At 47.1% G+C, this 15,425-nt stretch overlaps 1 protein-coding gene across 1 annotated transcript in view; it reads left to right on the top strand.

Moving 5' to 3' along the window:
- Positions 1-14,105: 14,105 nt before the first annotated feature.
- The window catches only part of LOC129688624 (uncharacterized), a 5,027-nt gene continuing 3,707 nt past the window's right edge, over positions 14,106-15,425 (top strand). Inside the window, 1 exon segment of the mRNA XM_055623566.1 lies at positions 14,106-15,424. Coding sequence (XP_055479541.1) covers positions 14,106-15,424 — 1,319 coding nt within the window.

Raw genomic sequence — 15,425 nt, forward strand, 5'->3', positions numbered from 1 at the left:
TCTTCCAGCACTTTCTCTTCTCTGCCCTTTCTGGTCCTAAGACACAGCAGACTCAGTCCTGTTCCGGGTTGGCCAGGATTGGTTCTTTTTCTCATCACTGTAACCAGACACTTGGCAAGAAGCAATTTAAGGGAAGAGGGGGTTGTTTTAGCTGGGTTGGAGAATGGAAAGATTTAGTCTACCATGGCAGTGAGTTCAGTGGGAGGCTATGGCTGAGAGAGTGCTTTTGGGATAGAGAAGTAGATTCCGGCAGCCAGGAAACAGATTGGGGTAGAGTCAGGCCATTCAACCTGGCTCCCCTTTAATTTCCTCTGATCAGGCTTCCTAAAGGTTCTACACCTCAAAACAGCTCACTAGGTGTTTTAGGGACCAAGTGTTCCAACACACGAATCTGTGGTGGACAAGCAACATCTGAGTCATATAAGTCACAAGTCAAGAGAAAGAGACTGGTGACAAGTAGCCCTGGGTGAAAATATTGCCTCCTGTGCATGTCCACCAGAGGGCATCCATTCTAGCAAGGGTTCTAAATAATTAAATGGACACAATGGTCCAATCTATGGGTGTCAGTCCTTCGGACCAGCTCCTTGCATACTTGTTTAATTGAGTAATGAATGAGCAAAATGCCACAAAGGCAGGGTTGGAGGCTGGGGAGGGACTCTACAGTATGGACTTCTCATCAAAGCTAATCTCGTCACTGATATATGTCTAACCTGTCCATAGCAAAGGCCAATGCTTAACTCCTGATAGGGCATCATTTTGCAGAGGACTCTTTTTTAAAAAACAAAGTTTTGTGTAGTTTATAGGCTGGCCTCAAACTTGCTATGTAGCTGAGGATGGCCTTGAACTCCGTGTTCTCTGGCTTCCTCCTCTCAAATGCTGGTATTATAGGAATGTGCCACCACAGCTGATTCCTTTGGGGATGCTGAGCATTGAACCCCGCGCTTCATGCATGACAGACAGACATTCTACTAACAGCTACCTCTCCATCCCATAAGCACTCTTTGGTAGCAGATTTTATTTCACTGGAAATCAGTTAGCTCTGCTAACTGTAACAAACTGTTGGGAGACATTCTGGCATTTCTAAGCAAATGGTACTGACAGCTTTGTTTGAGGATGTTTACAAATACGCTGAGAGGCTAGGAGCAGATTTACTTTATATAACTGGGTAATAAAACTAGTACATCCCTCCATTCTTGGAGTTATTTCAGGGTGATATAACAGTCTCCCATGTTTGTGATGGAATGACAAGAGAATCGAAGGTGTGGACCAGGGTGGCAAGCTCCCTCACAGATATGTGGGGGCAGAAACAGAAGCTAGTGGAAGAGAAGGGTTACTTCACTGTTTACTTGGGTTCACGGCAGTTCCAGCTGCCAATCTCTGGTGATTAAGGTTACTTTATAGCCTTGGTATGTAAATGACATTCCTCCTATAGTGTTCATTCAGCATGGCTTTTTACAAAGGTTGTGCATGTGTATTTGTGTGTGTGTGTGTGTGTGTGTGTAAGGTCAATGTGTGGTGTCTTTATCATTCTCTAGGTGGTGTTGAGACAGGTACTCTCACTAGCCTTGGAGCTTTCATTTGACTAGGCTGACTGCCCAATAAGCTCTATAGATCTGTTTTTCTCCGACTCCCTCGTGCTAAGGAAACTGATCCACACCTCTACCTGGCTTTCACATGGGCGCTGAGGTATGTGCAGCAGGTACATTCCTGACTGAGCCATTTCCTTACTCTCGTCTACACGTTTTTAATGTGTGTATGTACATGTATGTGGAGGCCAGAAAATGACTTTGGGTCTCCTTTCTAAGGACTCAGGGGTAAGCATTAGGGCCTGAACTCACACCCAGCACCCAGGAGTACTGGCCGTGTCAAAGCACACCTCTAATGCAACCACTGGGACTCACGGTCAGTCTAGTCAAATCAGGACCAAGTTCAGAGGTTAGTGGGAGAATTGTCTCGAGAAGGAAGGTAGAAGTGATTGAAGAAGACACTCAAGAAGACCTCTGGCTTCTACCCCACAGACCCCCCCCCCCCACACACACACAAGGATCTCACCTAGTATTTTCCACCAATCAAGAAGCGGAAACCTTCGCAACCTTTGGCTTAGGTGCTGCTTTTAAAACATGGAATGCTTCATACATTTGCATGTGTCATCTTTGCAGAGGACATGTTAAACTCAGTTCATTCCAATTTTATTATGTGTTGTTGAAGCCAGTGCTTTATTTACTCACATACTCATTTATTTTGAAAGGCATACAGACTGTTTCCTATCTGCAGGACTGTAAGCACTACAGCTCAGATGAGAATGGTATCCTGGCAATCAGGAGCCACAGAGTACAATAAAGTCACACTGCACAACAAAACTCACACAAGAGATTTATTGGGAGGGAAAAAACCAGGAGTGTGGCTGCCTCTGCTCAAGAGAGAAGCAGCAGAGAACTGGGTAGAACATGGGTTTATATAGGGTTTCCTGCGGTTGGAGCTTTCCAAGGTGGCCTGGGATTGGAGGGATTATGTGGCCTGACTTTGGGGCAAACTCAGGGATTAGTGAGATTTTTTTTTTTCCTGTAGGGTGAAGCCTGGCCATTTTCCCATTCCAGGGCTGGGAAACAGCCATTAGTTACCTTAGGGAAGTCTGGGGCAGGGCTTGGCCACTAGAGTGCCTCAGGTGTGTATGTGTGTGTGTGTGTCTGTGTCTGTCTGTCTGTCTGTGTGTGTGCATGTGTGTCTGGGGGTGGTGGGGGCTAGTGGCTACTTGCATGCCTTGAGGGTTTACAGAGTTTACAAAGCATAAGAAGTTTATAAAGGGAGGAACAGTCCACAGCAGGGAAATCCTTCCCAGCTGCTTGAGTTGGTGTGAATAGGTAATATCCCCCACATTTTTGTTTACTATTGATAAACAATCAGGGGTCAGAAAAAGGGGGGCTACGTTATCTTTAGACTAGTTCCTGCTGAATGCCGGAAGTCTTTGAAGCAAGCTTGAGCTTCATAGTCAGGGTATGATTAGGTGTTGAAGGCCCTGGCTCAGTAGCTAGGGGTCAATAACCTTGTAATAGCAACTGATTATAAGTCTGGTGAACAATCTTTTGACTCTGTTGTTGAGGAAATCTAGATAAGAAGTTTATAGGGCAGGGTGCAGCTTGTAGGATTAAGAACAGGAGAAGGGGGTTAGTATCTAATTCTATATTAGACTGTCAGTGACCCACTAGCTGTTTCTTACGTTTCTGTAAATGAGTCTGGATTGTCAGAACTTGTCTTTTACTGTACCTGACTGGCTGGCACAGAAGCAGCACTCCCTGAGGAAGAAAACAAAGGCCACCACTCTTTGCTGTTAGCAAATCTAATCCTCATTGGTTTTGTAGCACTACAGCGGCCAGTCGGTCTGTTTGGCCCTGGAGGATAAGATCCTGGATGAACTAACGGGAAAACTGATGGTAAACAGCTAGGAAAGTAGTCAGTCCTGCTGTTCCAGCAGCGATGCCAGCGGTTATTGCTCGGCTGGGATTCAAGCTCCTGCTCACTACAGCACTGCCCACATTGTAAAGCCCACATTATTTGAACGGCGCCAAAACTAAGCTCCAGGTGGTGCCCTTCTAAACAACCACCAGGCACTCAAAACAGGGACTTGTATGGTAAAAAGCCAGGTCTTGCCTGACATGTCACCCTTTCCCAGGACCCTAAGAACCATCCAGCTTGGGTCCTGTGGCAACCTCTTTGGTTCTGTGCTCTGGGACTGGTGAACCTTGCTTAAGAGCTGCACCAATAAACCTGAGCTTGCCAATGAGTGTGAGTTTTGCCAATTTAGTCTGATCTGGTCACGAAGCATTGCCTCCGAGCGTCTCATCTGGTGCAGAAACCGGGGAGGAGTTGCGCCCCTGCACACTCGGGGATTGCTCCTCTCGCTGCTTCGGATTTGATGCGATCATCTTTCAGTCAGGTGTAAGTTGCCTGCTTTCTAGCACCCATTCTGAGTCACTGCTGTGCCGGGATGAGCTCTTCTGTTTCTTCTGTGACTGGGGTTCCTCAATGGATCAGGAGACATCCCATCTGAGGCCACTCCCTCTCACTGTCCACCCAGCCCTTCAAGGCAGATGCCTCACCTTGGTCTTTGGTCTCCTGCTTAGCCTTTAAGGACTGCCAACACCAAGACTAAACCCGACCCTCAGATACCCCTGTGCTGTCTGACCAAAATTTATCTACATTGGAGCTTTCCCAGACCATAAAGCGAAAGTGCTTGGTTTTTTACTTATCTAGGGCCTGGGCCCGATATGATTTAGACAGTCATACTGGCCCCCAGGGGGCACTTTCGATTGCAATATCCTTTGCCATCTGGAAAAAAATTTTTCCACTGCACTGGGCAATGGTCTGAGCCCCTTTCTGTCCAGGCTTTTTGGGAACTGCACTCTTGTCCCTCCAACTGCAGCCACTGCTCCATGGCTCAGGTCCTCCTAGCAAGGACTGTCACATGAGTAGACTCCCTTGCCTCCAGTACTTGGACCCTGAACCTGAGATCTGTTGACTGAGCCTCCAGAAACTCTGGCTCTTCCGCCTTCCTGTCAACCTCTAACTCCCAACCACCCCCTTCTTACCTGCCTTTCTCCTCCCCTTCTTCTGTCCCATCCTCTCCAAAATCCCAGACCTCCCCTCTCTGATTTTCCTGGTCTCTATCTTCCTACTGGCCTAAACCCCTTGAGGCATCGATTGTGGCCTCTCATTGTGGCCACACAACCACAACAGCCCCTTCTGGCTCACTTCTATCCACCACTCCCTGTCACCAATTCCTCCCTCCCCCCACCCGTCCCCCTACCCATTTCTTTTCTGGTCAGTTCCCATACTTCCTCTTGCCCGGTTGTTTGAGCCCCTCTATGAATGAAAGATAGGGCTCCGGCTGAGGGAAGTGCTCAGGTGTATTTCCTTCTTTCCCTCCAGGACCTATACCAGATCAAAAAGTGCCTGAGTTCTTTTCTGCCAACTTCCCTCCTCCTCCTCCTCCTCCTCCTCCTCCTCCTCCTCCTCCTCCTCCTCTTCCTCCTTCTTCCTCTTCTTCTTCTGATTTGTTTATTTTATGTATATGAATGCTCTGTTTTCATACATACTAGAAGAGAGTAGATTCCATTACAGATAGTTGTGAGCCACCACGTGGGTGCTGAGAATTGAACTCAGGTCCTCTGGAAGAGCAGCTAGTGCTCTTAACTGCTGAGCCATCTCTCCAGCCCCTCCAACCCCCTTTCTTATATTAAAGAAGTCCATTATCTTCCCCAAGCCTGCATCCTTACTTGGCATGACCTCTATGTCATTCTTGCATTCACTTTCACCCCTGGGAAAGAGGAATGTGTTCAGGAAGCCACTAATTCAGATAATATGATGTGGCAGGCGCCATTCAGGAAGAACCGCAGTGAGCAGGTGAGCTTCCTGGAGACGGCCACCATTTTGCATGGCTATGATGCCTGTACTTAGGACAGGCATGACCTGACAGACTTTGTCTTTGGATTGCTTCCTGCTGCTGCTGCGTCTTGTCATGCTTGTCATTTCTGTATTCCTCATATATCTGGCATGGTGTGATTGGGTGAAGGGAGACCCTCACTGCCTATAGTCTGATGTGATTGCTTCCCGAGTTAACCCACTCTGTTGGGCAAATTTCCTCCAGATCAACATTAAGATGTACTTTCATGAAATAGTTGTCTAGGTGAATTGATGATTTTATAATTCCTGATAATGATTTTATACAATTCCTGATTTGATTCAAGTACTTTAAATAAGTTAAAAGTTAAGATAATTGATAGAAAGTTTGAAGTTAGAATCAAAAGTAGAATAGCAAAAAAAAAAAAAAAAGTAGAATAGCAAAGGCTGCACAGGTTTGAAAAGGAATCCATTGAGTTTTCATGCATTATAAGCATGTAAATTGCACTAGGGAGAAAAATAGGCTACAGGCAGATTTATCATCAAAGAAAACATTTACTCTAGGTTAGGCCCAGGGATAAGATCACAGATTTTCATATGCATCACGATAAGAAAAACCATAAACAATAAATGAGAAATTCTATTTTGAGTATAAAAACAGAGAATGGATGAAAGCTAATTCAGCTATACAAGACTTCTTGGTAAACGCAGATTGTAACCAGCCAGCACAGGAAAGAAACTTGCTACTCTAGGCTTGCTCTATTTATACCTTGTTAACCTGTGGCATAAAAAACAATTGCTTTGAATGTTCAATGAACTTATGGAATGAAAGACAGCTAAATGTTTAGTTAGATACAATAACGGAAAAACATGTAAATAGTAAGTCCTGTTGTAACTCCTCAAACTTTGTTAACCTTAAGCCTTGTTAATCTAGTACATGAAAAACCATTGCTTTGAACTTACATTGTGGAATGAAGAAATAGATAAAGAATGTTTAGCTAGGTATGAGTTCTAGTGAAAAAAACATGTTATCAATAATCCTGCTGTAATTCCCTCTTGTGTAACAAATTTACCTGATTTTGTAATAATTGCTTTTATGACTGTCAGGCAGTTTTTCTTCTTACATAGACAGCTTTGCTTTAGAGGGTATAAAAAGAACAAGAGAAAAATAAAAGGTGGTTGGGGCCTGATTTCCTTCATCCATCAAGTGTGTGTACATGTGTGAGTATGTGATTCTTCTTTTCCGTTTTCTTTCTCAATGGCCTCTGAAGAGTTAAAAGAATTCAGGACCCCAAAGAGTTCAGAGCCTCTCACCAGTTACACAGTACTGACCCTGCTGCTGACTCTACATCCCACCTCAGTTTACCCTGGATGTCAAGACCGGCCTTTGACATTTTGGAGCCTGAACAGGGGCCTGAGGAAGGTAAGCTTTTGACATAGATAGGATTCTCACCTGGGGTGCTGCAGATGCCTCGGACTAGGAGTCCAGGTTAGGAAGGGTGTGTAATTGGAGCTGAATCTCCTGTGTATCCCTCAGGAGGAGAGAAGGTCAATCTAGAGATAGGTGGTTCTTTACTGATGTTGTCAAGCATACTCCTAAGAAGGAAGGCATTAAGGTTAGCACTAGTCAGCGGACTGTTTTTCTCCAGTTCTGTGCTGTCGGCTCCTGGTCTCCAGGCCAGGGAATTTTAGATGTAGAAACATGGAGGCAGTAGGAATAGATATTAAGAACTGCTTTACAGAGAAAGGAGGAAAGGACAGGGCCCTTACAGTGTTTGCTATTAGAGTGTGCAAGCATTAGCAGATGAAACAGAGCTCCTACTTGCTCCAGAGCCCCCAGCTTCCTGGACTCATGAGGGAACTCCTTAGTTATTGTCTCTTCAGGGTCTAAGAATGTTTACCCCATGATAGAGAAGCCTAAGAAAGACAGCTCAAGAGAGGATGGTGATAGATCAGGAAAGAAGTTAACTTTTGGAAATGAACTTGACTTGGAGAGGGAGACAACAAATTATCATAGGTTTGGTTTTTTTTGTTTGTTTTTGAGACAGGGTTTCTCTGGGTAGCCTTGGCTATCCTGGACTCCCTTTGTAGACCAGGCTGGCCTCTAACTCACAGAGATCCACTTGCTTCAGCTTCTCTGAGTGTTGGAATAACACTTGTAAGCCACTGAGCCTGGCTACTATTACAATTCTTAGTAGCTTCACCCACAGTGCTTGTCCATAAGCCATTCCCCAAGCTCTTCTGAAAAACATAAAAAGAAACTATGGGGCCTATGGGATTTGCTGCTGCTCTGCTGTGCTGTCAGGCTCTATAGCAGTGTGATACATTGGGATGTTTTATTACTTAAAAATTCTAAATGATTTTCCAGAACAATAGTTAATGTTTTTGAGGGGCTTAAAGGCAAATTTATATACTGACTTTCAATGTATAATCAGGTTATTTCCTCATATTGAAACTGCTCCACTATCTTCTAGCTGTTCCACTATTCTAGCCCTACTTTCAGAGTTACAAGTCTTACTTCAGTCTAGAAATTGCCCTTTCTTTGTGGGACACCTTTGAGCTCATTCTATGCTTCTGCTCTTGTGCATGAAGGTAGGGGTAAAGTTGATTCCCTGACTGAAGTTGTTTGGATGACAGCCCAAAGGGTTGCTTTCTCTATGAAGGCAGCTCAGCAGAGCCATGCATTACCTCACCAGAATGCCGCAGCTCTCTGCTTTCAGCCGCACCTTCCCTGAGAAGACGCTCAGGTGATCATGCGGTACCATAACCAGGAGCTTGACGTCACTGCTGACAAACACCTTCCCAGAGCCGGAGTGGGCTGGGCAGCTGCCGGCAGGTGTCTGTGGGTGAAATCCTACAGCCGTGTAGAAGCTCCGAGGGTAGAGAGGATTCTCACGGGCTGGCCCACAGTGGCTGCAGAAAGAGCCAGCAGAGAACAGAGTCAGTAGGGTAAGCCTGCTGGACCAACCAGAGGGAGCGCAGCCGCAGCCAGCCGCCAGCAACACAAGCCAAGGTGAGGCACAGAAGGAACACCTTCCAGAGCCCAGGTGTGACTGAGAAACTGCCGTCCCAATCCTCTGAATGTATTAAGTTTGAAAACAGTGAAAGAGAAACAAATATTAAGTTTAAATATTAAAGTGAAGTCTCCAAAGAAAGGAGTTAGAGAGATTAAAAAGAAAGTATTTTCTATGTTAAAAAATGGAGACTGCAATGGCAGAGGGCATTTTGATCCCATATAGTTTTGTTACAAATATCGGCATCGAAATAATTATATTTTTATAATTATAATAAATGATTACAATTTTATTTATCCTCTTTAAGAAATATCATAATAGAGAAGATTTAGATGAGGAGAGGGCTGAAAAAAATCCTGTTACATGCAAAAGAACAAAAATTAATCATGTCAAATAAAAGAATCTTTAGTTGTATCCAATCTAAAGCCTATAGAGCTACTTTAGACGAAGATTGTGAAATGGCAGTCCAGACCCGCAATGATTTTTCCAGCTACAATAAGAGAATTAGTTTTCAATGGGAGCAATCCACAGGGGCTTGAGAAATTTGGATGGCAGCCCATAGAGTTGCTAGACTTACAGAGATTAAAGCAGTAATGTCCTATGGCTTCATGTAAGACAGATATTAATAACTGAGCCACACAAAAATCACATATTTCCAAAAGATTATAGAGATTTGATGTTGGCTATCTTAGAGCCTGGCCCTCAACTACAATGGCTAATGTTGTAATCTGCTTAAATTCTACAGGCCCTCTGTTCAGATCTACTTTATTTCGTAGCGTAACTATGGCTCCTCTGTTAACACCTGCTATAGCCTTTAGGACATCAGAAGCCATTTTGCCTCCAAGTCTCAATTTTGATTATGTCTCTATGGTTTCATTTCTCAAACTTTGTATACTTTGTTACCTGGACACTCCATGAAGTCCCCCGGTCTCAGAACCAATCAAGTTAAAGGTCAGTCTAGCTAGTCAAAATGATGTGATGTTGCGTCCTACATCTGGATACTTGGTTGCATTTTTGTTACCTGGTTGTTACCTAGTTGCAGTTTCTTTCCTTCACCTGGTTACAGTTTTGTTACCTGGTTTTGTTTGTTTGTTTGTTTGTTTGTTGTTTTGTATAAAAAAAAACCCTGCCTTAGGAGCAGACCAACCTCATAGTCTGACTCCCAAGCCCTGACCGATTAGTTTCTGTTTAGTGTTCAATAAACCTCTGTTGAGTGGAATCTGGTGTCTGAGTGGTCGGTGAGGGGCTGAACTCATAGCAGCTAACATGGTGGAAAGATGAGGCTTCAGTTATGGAGCAACAAAATAGGACTAGAGGCATTGATGTCAAGTGTCACTTACTAGTTAAAGATGCATATTCTGAATTAAGAGTACAGATTGTGCTTTGTAGCTCTCGTTTTTATACTATTTTATTTGGGGTGTTTAGGTCTCTACCTCCCTTCCAATACCCCAACCCTAAGTAGGAGAGAGGTTAGTGGGGAGGGGAGATGCAGACCCTTTTACTTCTCCTGGCTGTTTAGGGTCAATGGGTTCTTTTAGGGCTATACCAATCTTCCTCAAGAGCAGACACAGCAAGCAGTCTCCTCCAAGCTGCTGCACGCAACAGTTTCTTTCTGTCTGTCTCTAAGCCACCACACCACCCATCTCTGGAGTCTGTGTCCCTCCAGGGTTGGTCACTCTCTTGCTCTCATCCCCTCCTGGACCCCGGTTCCTACAGTAGACACGTAGCCTAGCACCTGGAATTCCTCTCCGTGTAAATTAAGGAGCACCACAATCTCAGACACAGCCAATGATATGCACCCACCCTGAAAATCCCTTTCCTCTCCCCAAGGTTCATAAATCCTTGTTCACCCAGAGGAAAATGCACAAGCTGTTTCACGGAATATTGTCTAAGAGTTGCTGCGTTACCAGGAGAGCTTTGAGCTAAAAGGCTGTTGACACTTGAAGAGCTGTTTCAAGAGGAGACTTTCTCTCTTCCCGGCATTTACCACCTGACTGGGATCCTGGGAGGACCTGCCTGTCCAGCTAGGCTTTGTTCCTTCCAGTCTGCTGCCTGCACACCCCAGTAACTGGACACTCTGAAGCAAAGACGTGAACCCCAAGAGCTGTAACACTGAAAACCTAGGAGGCGGCTTTCTCCCCGCTTCCTCTGCCCTGGCACTCCCATTCAGACCGGGATCCTTTGAACTTTTCCATTCTGGCTCTGCTTTATCCTTCCCAGCCTGGTGTGCAGGGGCACTGGATGCCCTGAAGGAGGACGCAGAGCATGGAACCATCCCATCCCACCAGGGTCCAGCCCAAGTCAGCTCTGACAGAGGCTTGCTTCAAATGCAGCCAGGAAAGTCCTGGGCTGTCCCAGCCCTTGGCAGCCCAGCAAGCCATGCCCTGCCTGCTCACAGCTTGACCCCTGGAGGTGAGAATGACCCCGTGTGGGCTTGTTCTCTGCCCCATGCCATGGAGGCCCAGCCACACCAGCACAGGCACATTAGAGCCTTACAGCCTTGGAGCTCCTTGGCCTGGCAGAGGCCTGATGGTGCTCAGACTTGGAGACCCCTGTCACCCTTGTCGAGCTCAGGCGAACACTCCCTGTGCCGGTAAGTCCATCATCTTCCTGGTGGACATAGGGGCTTTCTCTGTTTTAACCACTCACTTGGGGCCCATGGTCCCATCACCAGTTTCTGTCGTGGGGTTGAATGGAACCCTCTCCTTTCCAACTAAGACCCTGTCAATCCACTGCGTTCTTGCAGGATGATTCTTCTCACATTCTGTTTTGGTCATGCCCATCTGCCTGGTGCCTTTACTTGGCCAAGGTATCTTCAGCCACTTTGTGACAACCCTCTCCCTGGCCCCCATCTCTCCTGACTTCCATCTTCTCTCCTGTTGCCTCACAGATTCCCTACCCCAGACTGCCCCTGCCCTGTTGGATCTGGTCAGCCCACAGGGATGAGATATGCCACCCAGAACCAGCTGGTCCTGGTTTGCCTGAAGCAGCGCTCTCCTTCCCTTTCAGATGCCAGTTTTCCGTCTCTGAGAGCCACTGCTGCGGTCTGGAGCTCAGCATCTCCCAACTCCTATCTCAGGGGCTCCTAATCCCTACTGACTCACCTTGCGACACTCACATTATCTGGGTGTGTAATCCTTCCAGTGCTTACCGCTCAGTTCCGGACCGCCATCTCTTTAGTGAGGCAGTCACTGTTAGCATACAGGTGGGCCCACTGCCTCGTTTCAGGGTACTAGTAACCGCTGATGTCATCATCTGCCATATCCAGGTGTGTGCCAGATAAACAGGAACCACCCGCCCCCCTGTGCTTTCTTTCTTTCTCTTATTCTGTCTCCATTTCTCTTATTCTCTCTCTCTATCCCTCTGTCATAAGTGCCCTCCTCTCCTCCTCCCCTTTTCCCACAATAAACCTCCTTTATACCAAGTATGTTGCGTGGTGTCATATTCATCATTATCATAACACTGGTGCTGAGAAACTCGGTGGGCCCTCCAGTTGTCTTATGCTAACCGGCAACAAATTTGCTTTGTGGTCGACTGATGGCATTCAACACTGGTGGGCATAAGAGACAACGGCTGGCTGTTTTCGCCGACCTTTGACTTTAGTTTGGACTTTCCCTGGGTAAGATTCCTTCTTCTACCAGCATGGTTTCCTCTTTCTTGCATGTTGAAAATCCTAGTACGAGGTGAAACTGTGCTGCTCGGGTGCCTGCCCTCGGTTCCCGTTGAGGTTCCTGATGAGTGCATGATGACCTGTTTGGCCAGCTTGTGTCCACTCATTTCTAGTCCCCCTGTGCCCTTTGGGTGCCTTGAGGTCAGGCCTGTGACTGATCCACTTCTCTCTTCAGCCATGAGAACAGTCTCCCCATTTGGACCTCCAAGCTACCCACCAGGGTGCTTTCAAGTTGCCTCATGATACTGCCCAAGTGATCAGAGGAACACGAAAACCTCTTTATTCCTTTTTCCACACTCTAAACCCTCTTTCACTCCCATCTGGTCCCTCTACCATACTGTTTGCAGCGGATCACAGCTAGATGGAAACACAAATTATAATGCACGCCTGCTCCCCCCAATGGCTGCTCCAAAGCACGCAGCTTTCTCAAAACTACTCCTGAGCTATGTGTGGACCACTTCTCTGTTTGGTTCCGAGTTCTACTTAGAGTCTGCTTCTCCGAGGCTCAGCCTCTCCACATGGACTTACTGGCTGCTCACCTCTTCCCTCCCCCCGCAGCTGGCCTGCTCATGCTTCCCTCCCTTTCTTCGATGGACTCTCCATTACAAAACACGGCCACATTCAAGGGCCAAAAACTGGTATAGCAAACTTCTAAATTCTCACAATCACAGACAAATGAGTCCCAGATATCTACACTCTGTTCTCAGCTCCCAAAGCATCTTATCTCGGAGGCTCTACTTCCCACCTTAAAAAAAAATCTTTTCTCTGCTTTCTTTGCGCTCTGCTCTTGTGTGTGTGTGTGTGAACTCTTATCTAAGGATTTATAATTTGCTTATTGGGTATGGTATTTAAAATCTAAGTCCAACTCTTCTTTAAGACATATATATGTATGTCTGCATGTGTGTTTGTAACTATAATTAAACTCATGTGGGTATATATATGCATGTAACTTGGATGCAACTCTCTTTTAAAGATATATAGGTCTATAGAATGTTTTTAAAGAGCAGCCATGTCGACCACATGGCTTACATCCTGCCTTGTGCCTCCACCATCTTAGGAGTGAAAAAATAAAAAGCCCTAGCATAATGCTGGCAACACTATTTTACAAGCAGTGCAGGGTCAGAGGCAGGGCAGGACAGGTGTCCAACAACAGGGTATCTGCGGTTGGGCGCCTGAAACAATTGGGACACCCAAGATAAGAACCGGGAGTCTTTCCCGCCTTCTCTGAACCGGCTACGTGACTTAGCTCACATCTGCTTTCCCGCCTTCCCTGCTTCAAATACGTAACCTAACTATGGCTTTGTTCAAATCCCCCAATCAGATCCCCGTAACTATGCTTCTCGCTTCTGTAACCGTGCTTCTTGCTCCCGAGCCCTATAAAAACCCGTTACCCCAACCGAGAGGCGCGCAGGTCTTCCAAAAGGCTTTGTCGCCCCGGGTACCCGTGTATCGAAATAAACCTCTTGCGGCTTGCATCCGAAGGCTGGTCTCGCTGATTCCTGGGAAGCGGGGTCTCTCCGTCTAAAGAGGCTCTACCCAGAGTCTTTCATTTGGAGGTCCCACCGAGATTTGAGACCCCCACCCAGGGACCACCGACCCATCGGGAGGTAAGCTGGCCAGCAGAGTGTCTTTTGTCTTCATTCCGTCACGTGTTTATTGCCTGTTCTATCTCTCAAAATTTGTACGATTCAGCTGAGTCGCTCCGTATTAGGCGGAAAGAGAAGAGGCTGACGGGCCTAGACTTCTCTCCCGCAACTCTGGAAGACGTTCCACGAGTGTCTGGGGCCCGATTTTTCGGAGCCCGCCTGTCTGAGATCACGTCCCAATCTGGACTTTTCGGGGCGAAGCCCTTGTCCAAGGGATACGTGGTTCTCCTGGGGTACGAGGGATCCGGACCCTCTTCGCAGTCTCCATCTGAAGTTTTGCTTTCGGTTTGGCGCCAGAGTCGTGCCGCGCGCTGCGTTTGTGTTACTGTCTGTCTGTTGTTCGTCGGGTTTGTGTTTGGTGTTAGTCTTTTTAAAACCATGGGACAGTCTCTAACTACCCCCTTAAGCCTCACTCTACAGCACTGGAAGGATACCCGAGACATCGCTCATAACCACTCTGTAGAGATCCGGAAAAAAAAATGGGACACCTTCTGCTCCTCAGAATGGCCGACATTTAATGTCGGCTGGCCAGGAGATGGCACCTTTAACCTAGACATTATTTTGCAGGTTAAGGCGAAAGTCATGGATTCAGGGCCACACGGCCACCCGGACCAGATACCCTACATTGTTACTTGGGAAGCCCTGGCCCGGGAACCACCCTCATGGGTCAAGCCGTTTGTCACTCCCAGCCCCCCTGCTGTTCCCCCTGCAGTTCCCTCTGCCCCTGCCCTACCTCCTCCGTTGGTCCCCACACCCTCTAAGTCTGCCCTCTATCCAGCTGTAACAAAGCAGGCCCAAGGACGTAATCCAGGGGGCAAAAAGACGCCGACGCCCCCGGTACTGCCAACAGACGATGGCTCCTTGTTGGATCTGCTGACTGAAGAACCTCCCCCCTATAGGGACCCAGACCCCGACCAAGAGCCGGGAGAAGCCGCCGCGGCCGGACCTCAGGAGGAACCAGCTCCTTCCCCGGTGGCAGGGCGATTGAGAGGGCGCCGAGAGGCCCCTCTGGATTCCACATCTCAGGCTCTCCCATTACGAGCGGGGCCTAACGGCCAGCTCCAATACTGGCCTTTTTCCGCTTCGGATCTATATAACTGGAAAAATAATAATCCCCCTTTCTCTAGGGACCCTTCTAGACTCACCGCTTTAATCGAGTCCATTTTAGTAACCCACCAGCCCACCTGGGACGATTGTCAGCAGCTGTTACAGGCCCTCCTAACCACCGAGGAAAAGCAACGAGTCCTTTTGGAAGCACGTAAGAACGTCCTGGGGGCTAACGGGCAGCCTACTCAGTTGCCAAACGAGATCAACGATGCCCTCCCCTTGGAGCGACCTGAATGGGACTTCGCCACGGAGGACGGTAGGAATCACTTACGTCTCTATCGCCAGTTGCTGATAGCGGGTCTCCATGGGGCAGCAAAGCGCCCCACTAATTTGGCTCAGGTTAAGTTAGTGACCCAAGGGTCAGAGGAGTCTCCCTCCGCCTTCCTAGAACGACTAAAGGAAGCCTATCATGTGTACACCCCCTATGATCCGGAGGACCCTAACCAGGCTACCAATGTGGCCATGTCCTTCATCTGGCAGTCTGCCCCGGATATCAGAAAAAAATTAAAAAGGCTTAAAAACTTAAGGGAAAGTACGATCCAGGATTTGCTAAAGGAGGCGGAGCGGATTTTCAACAAGAGAGAGACTCAA

The sequence above is a fragment of the Psammomys obesus genome, unplaced genomic scaffold, assembly GCF_907164565.1.
Source record: "Psammomys obesus unplaced genomic scaffold, mPsaObe1.curated_primary_1811, whole genome shotgun sequence".
In the NCBI taxonomy this organism is placed as follows: Eukaryota; Metazoa; Chordata; class Mammalia; order Rodentia; family Muridae; genus Psammomys; species Psammomys obesus.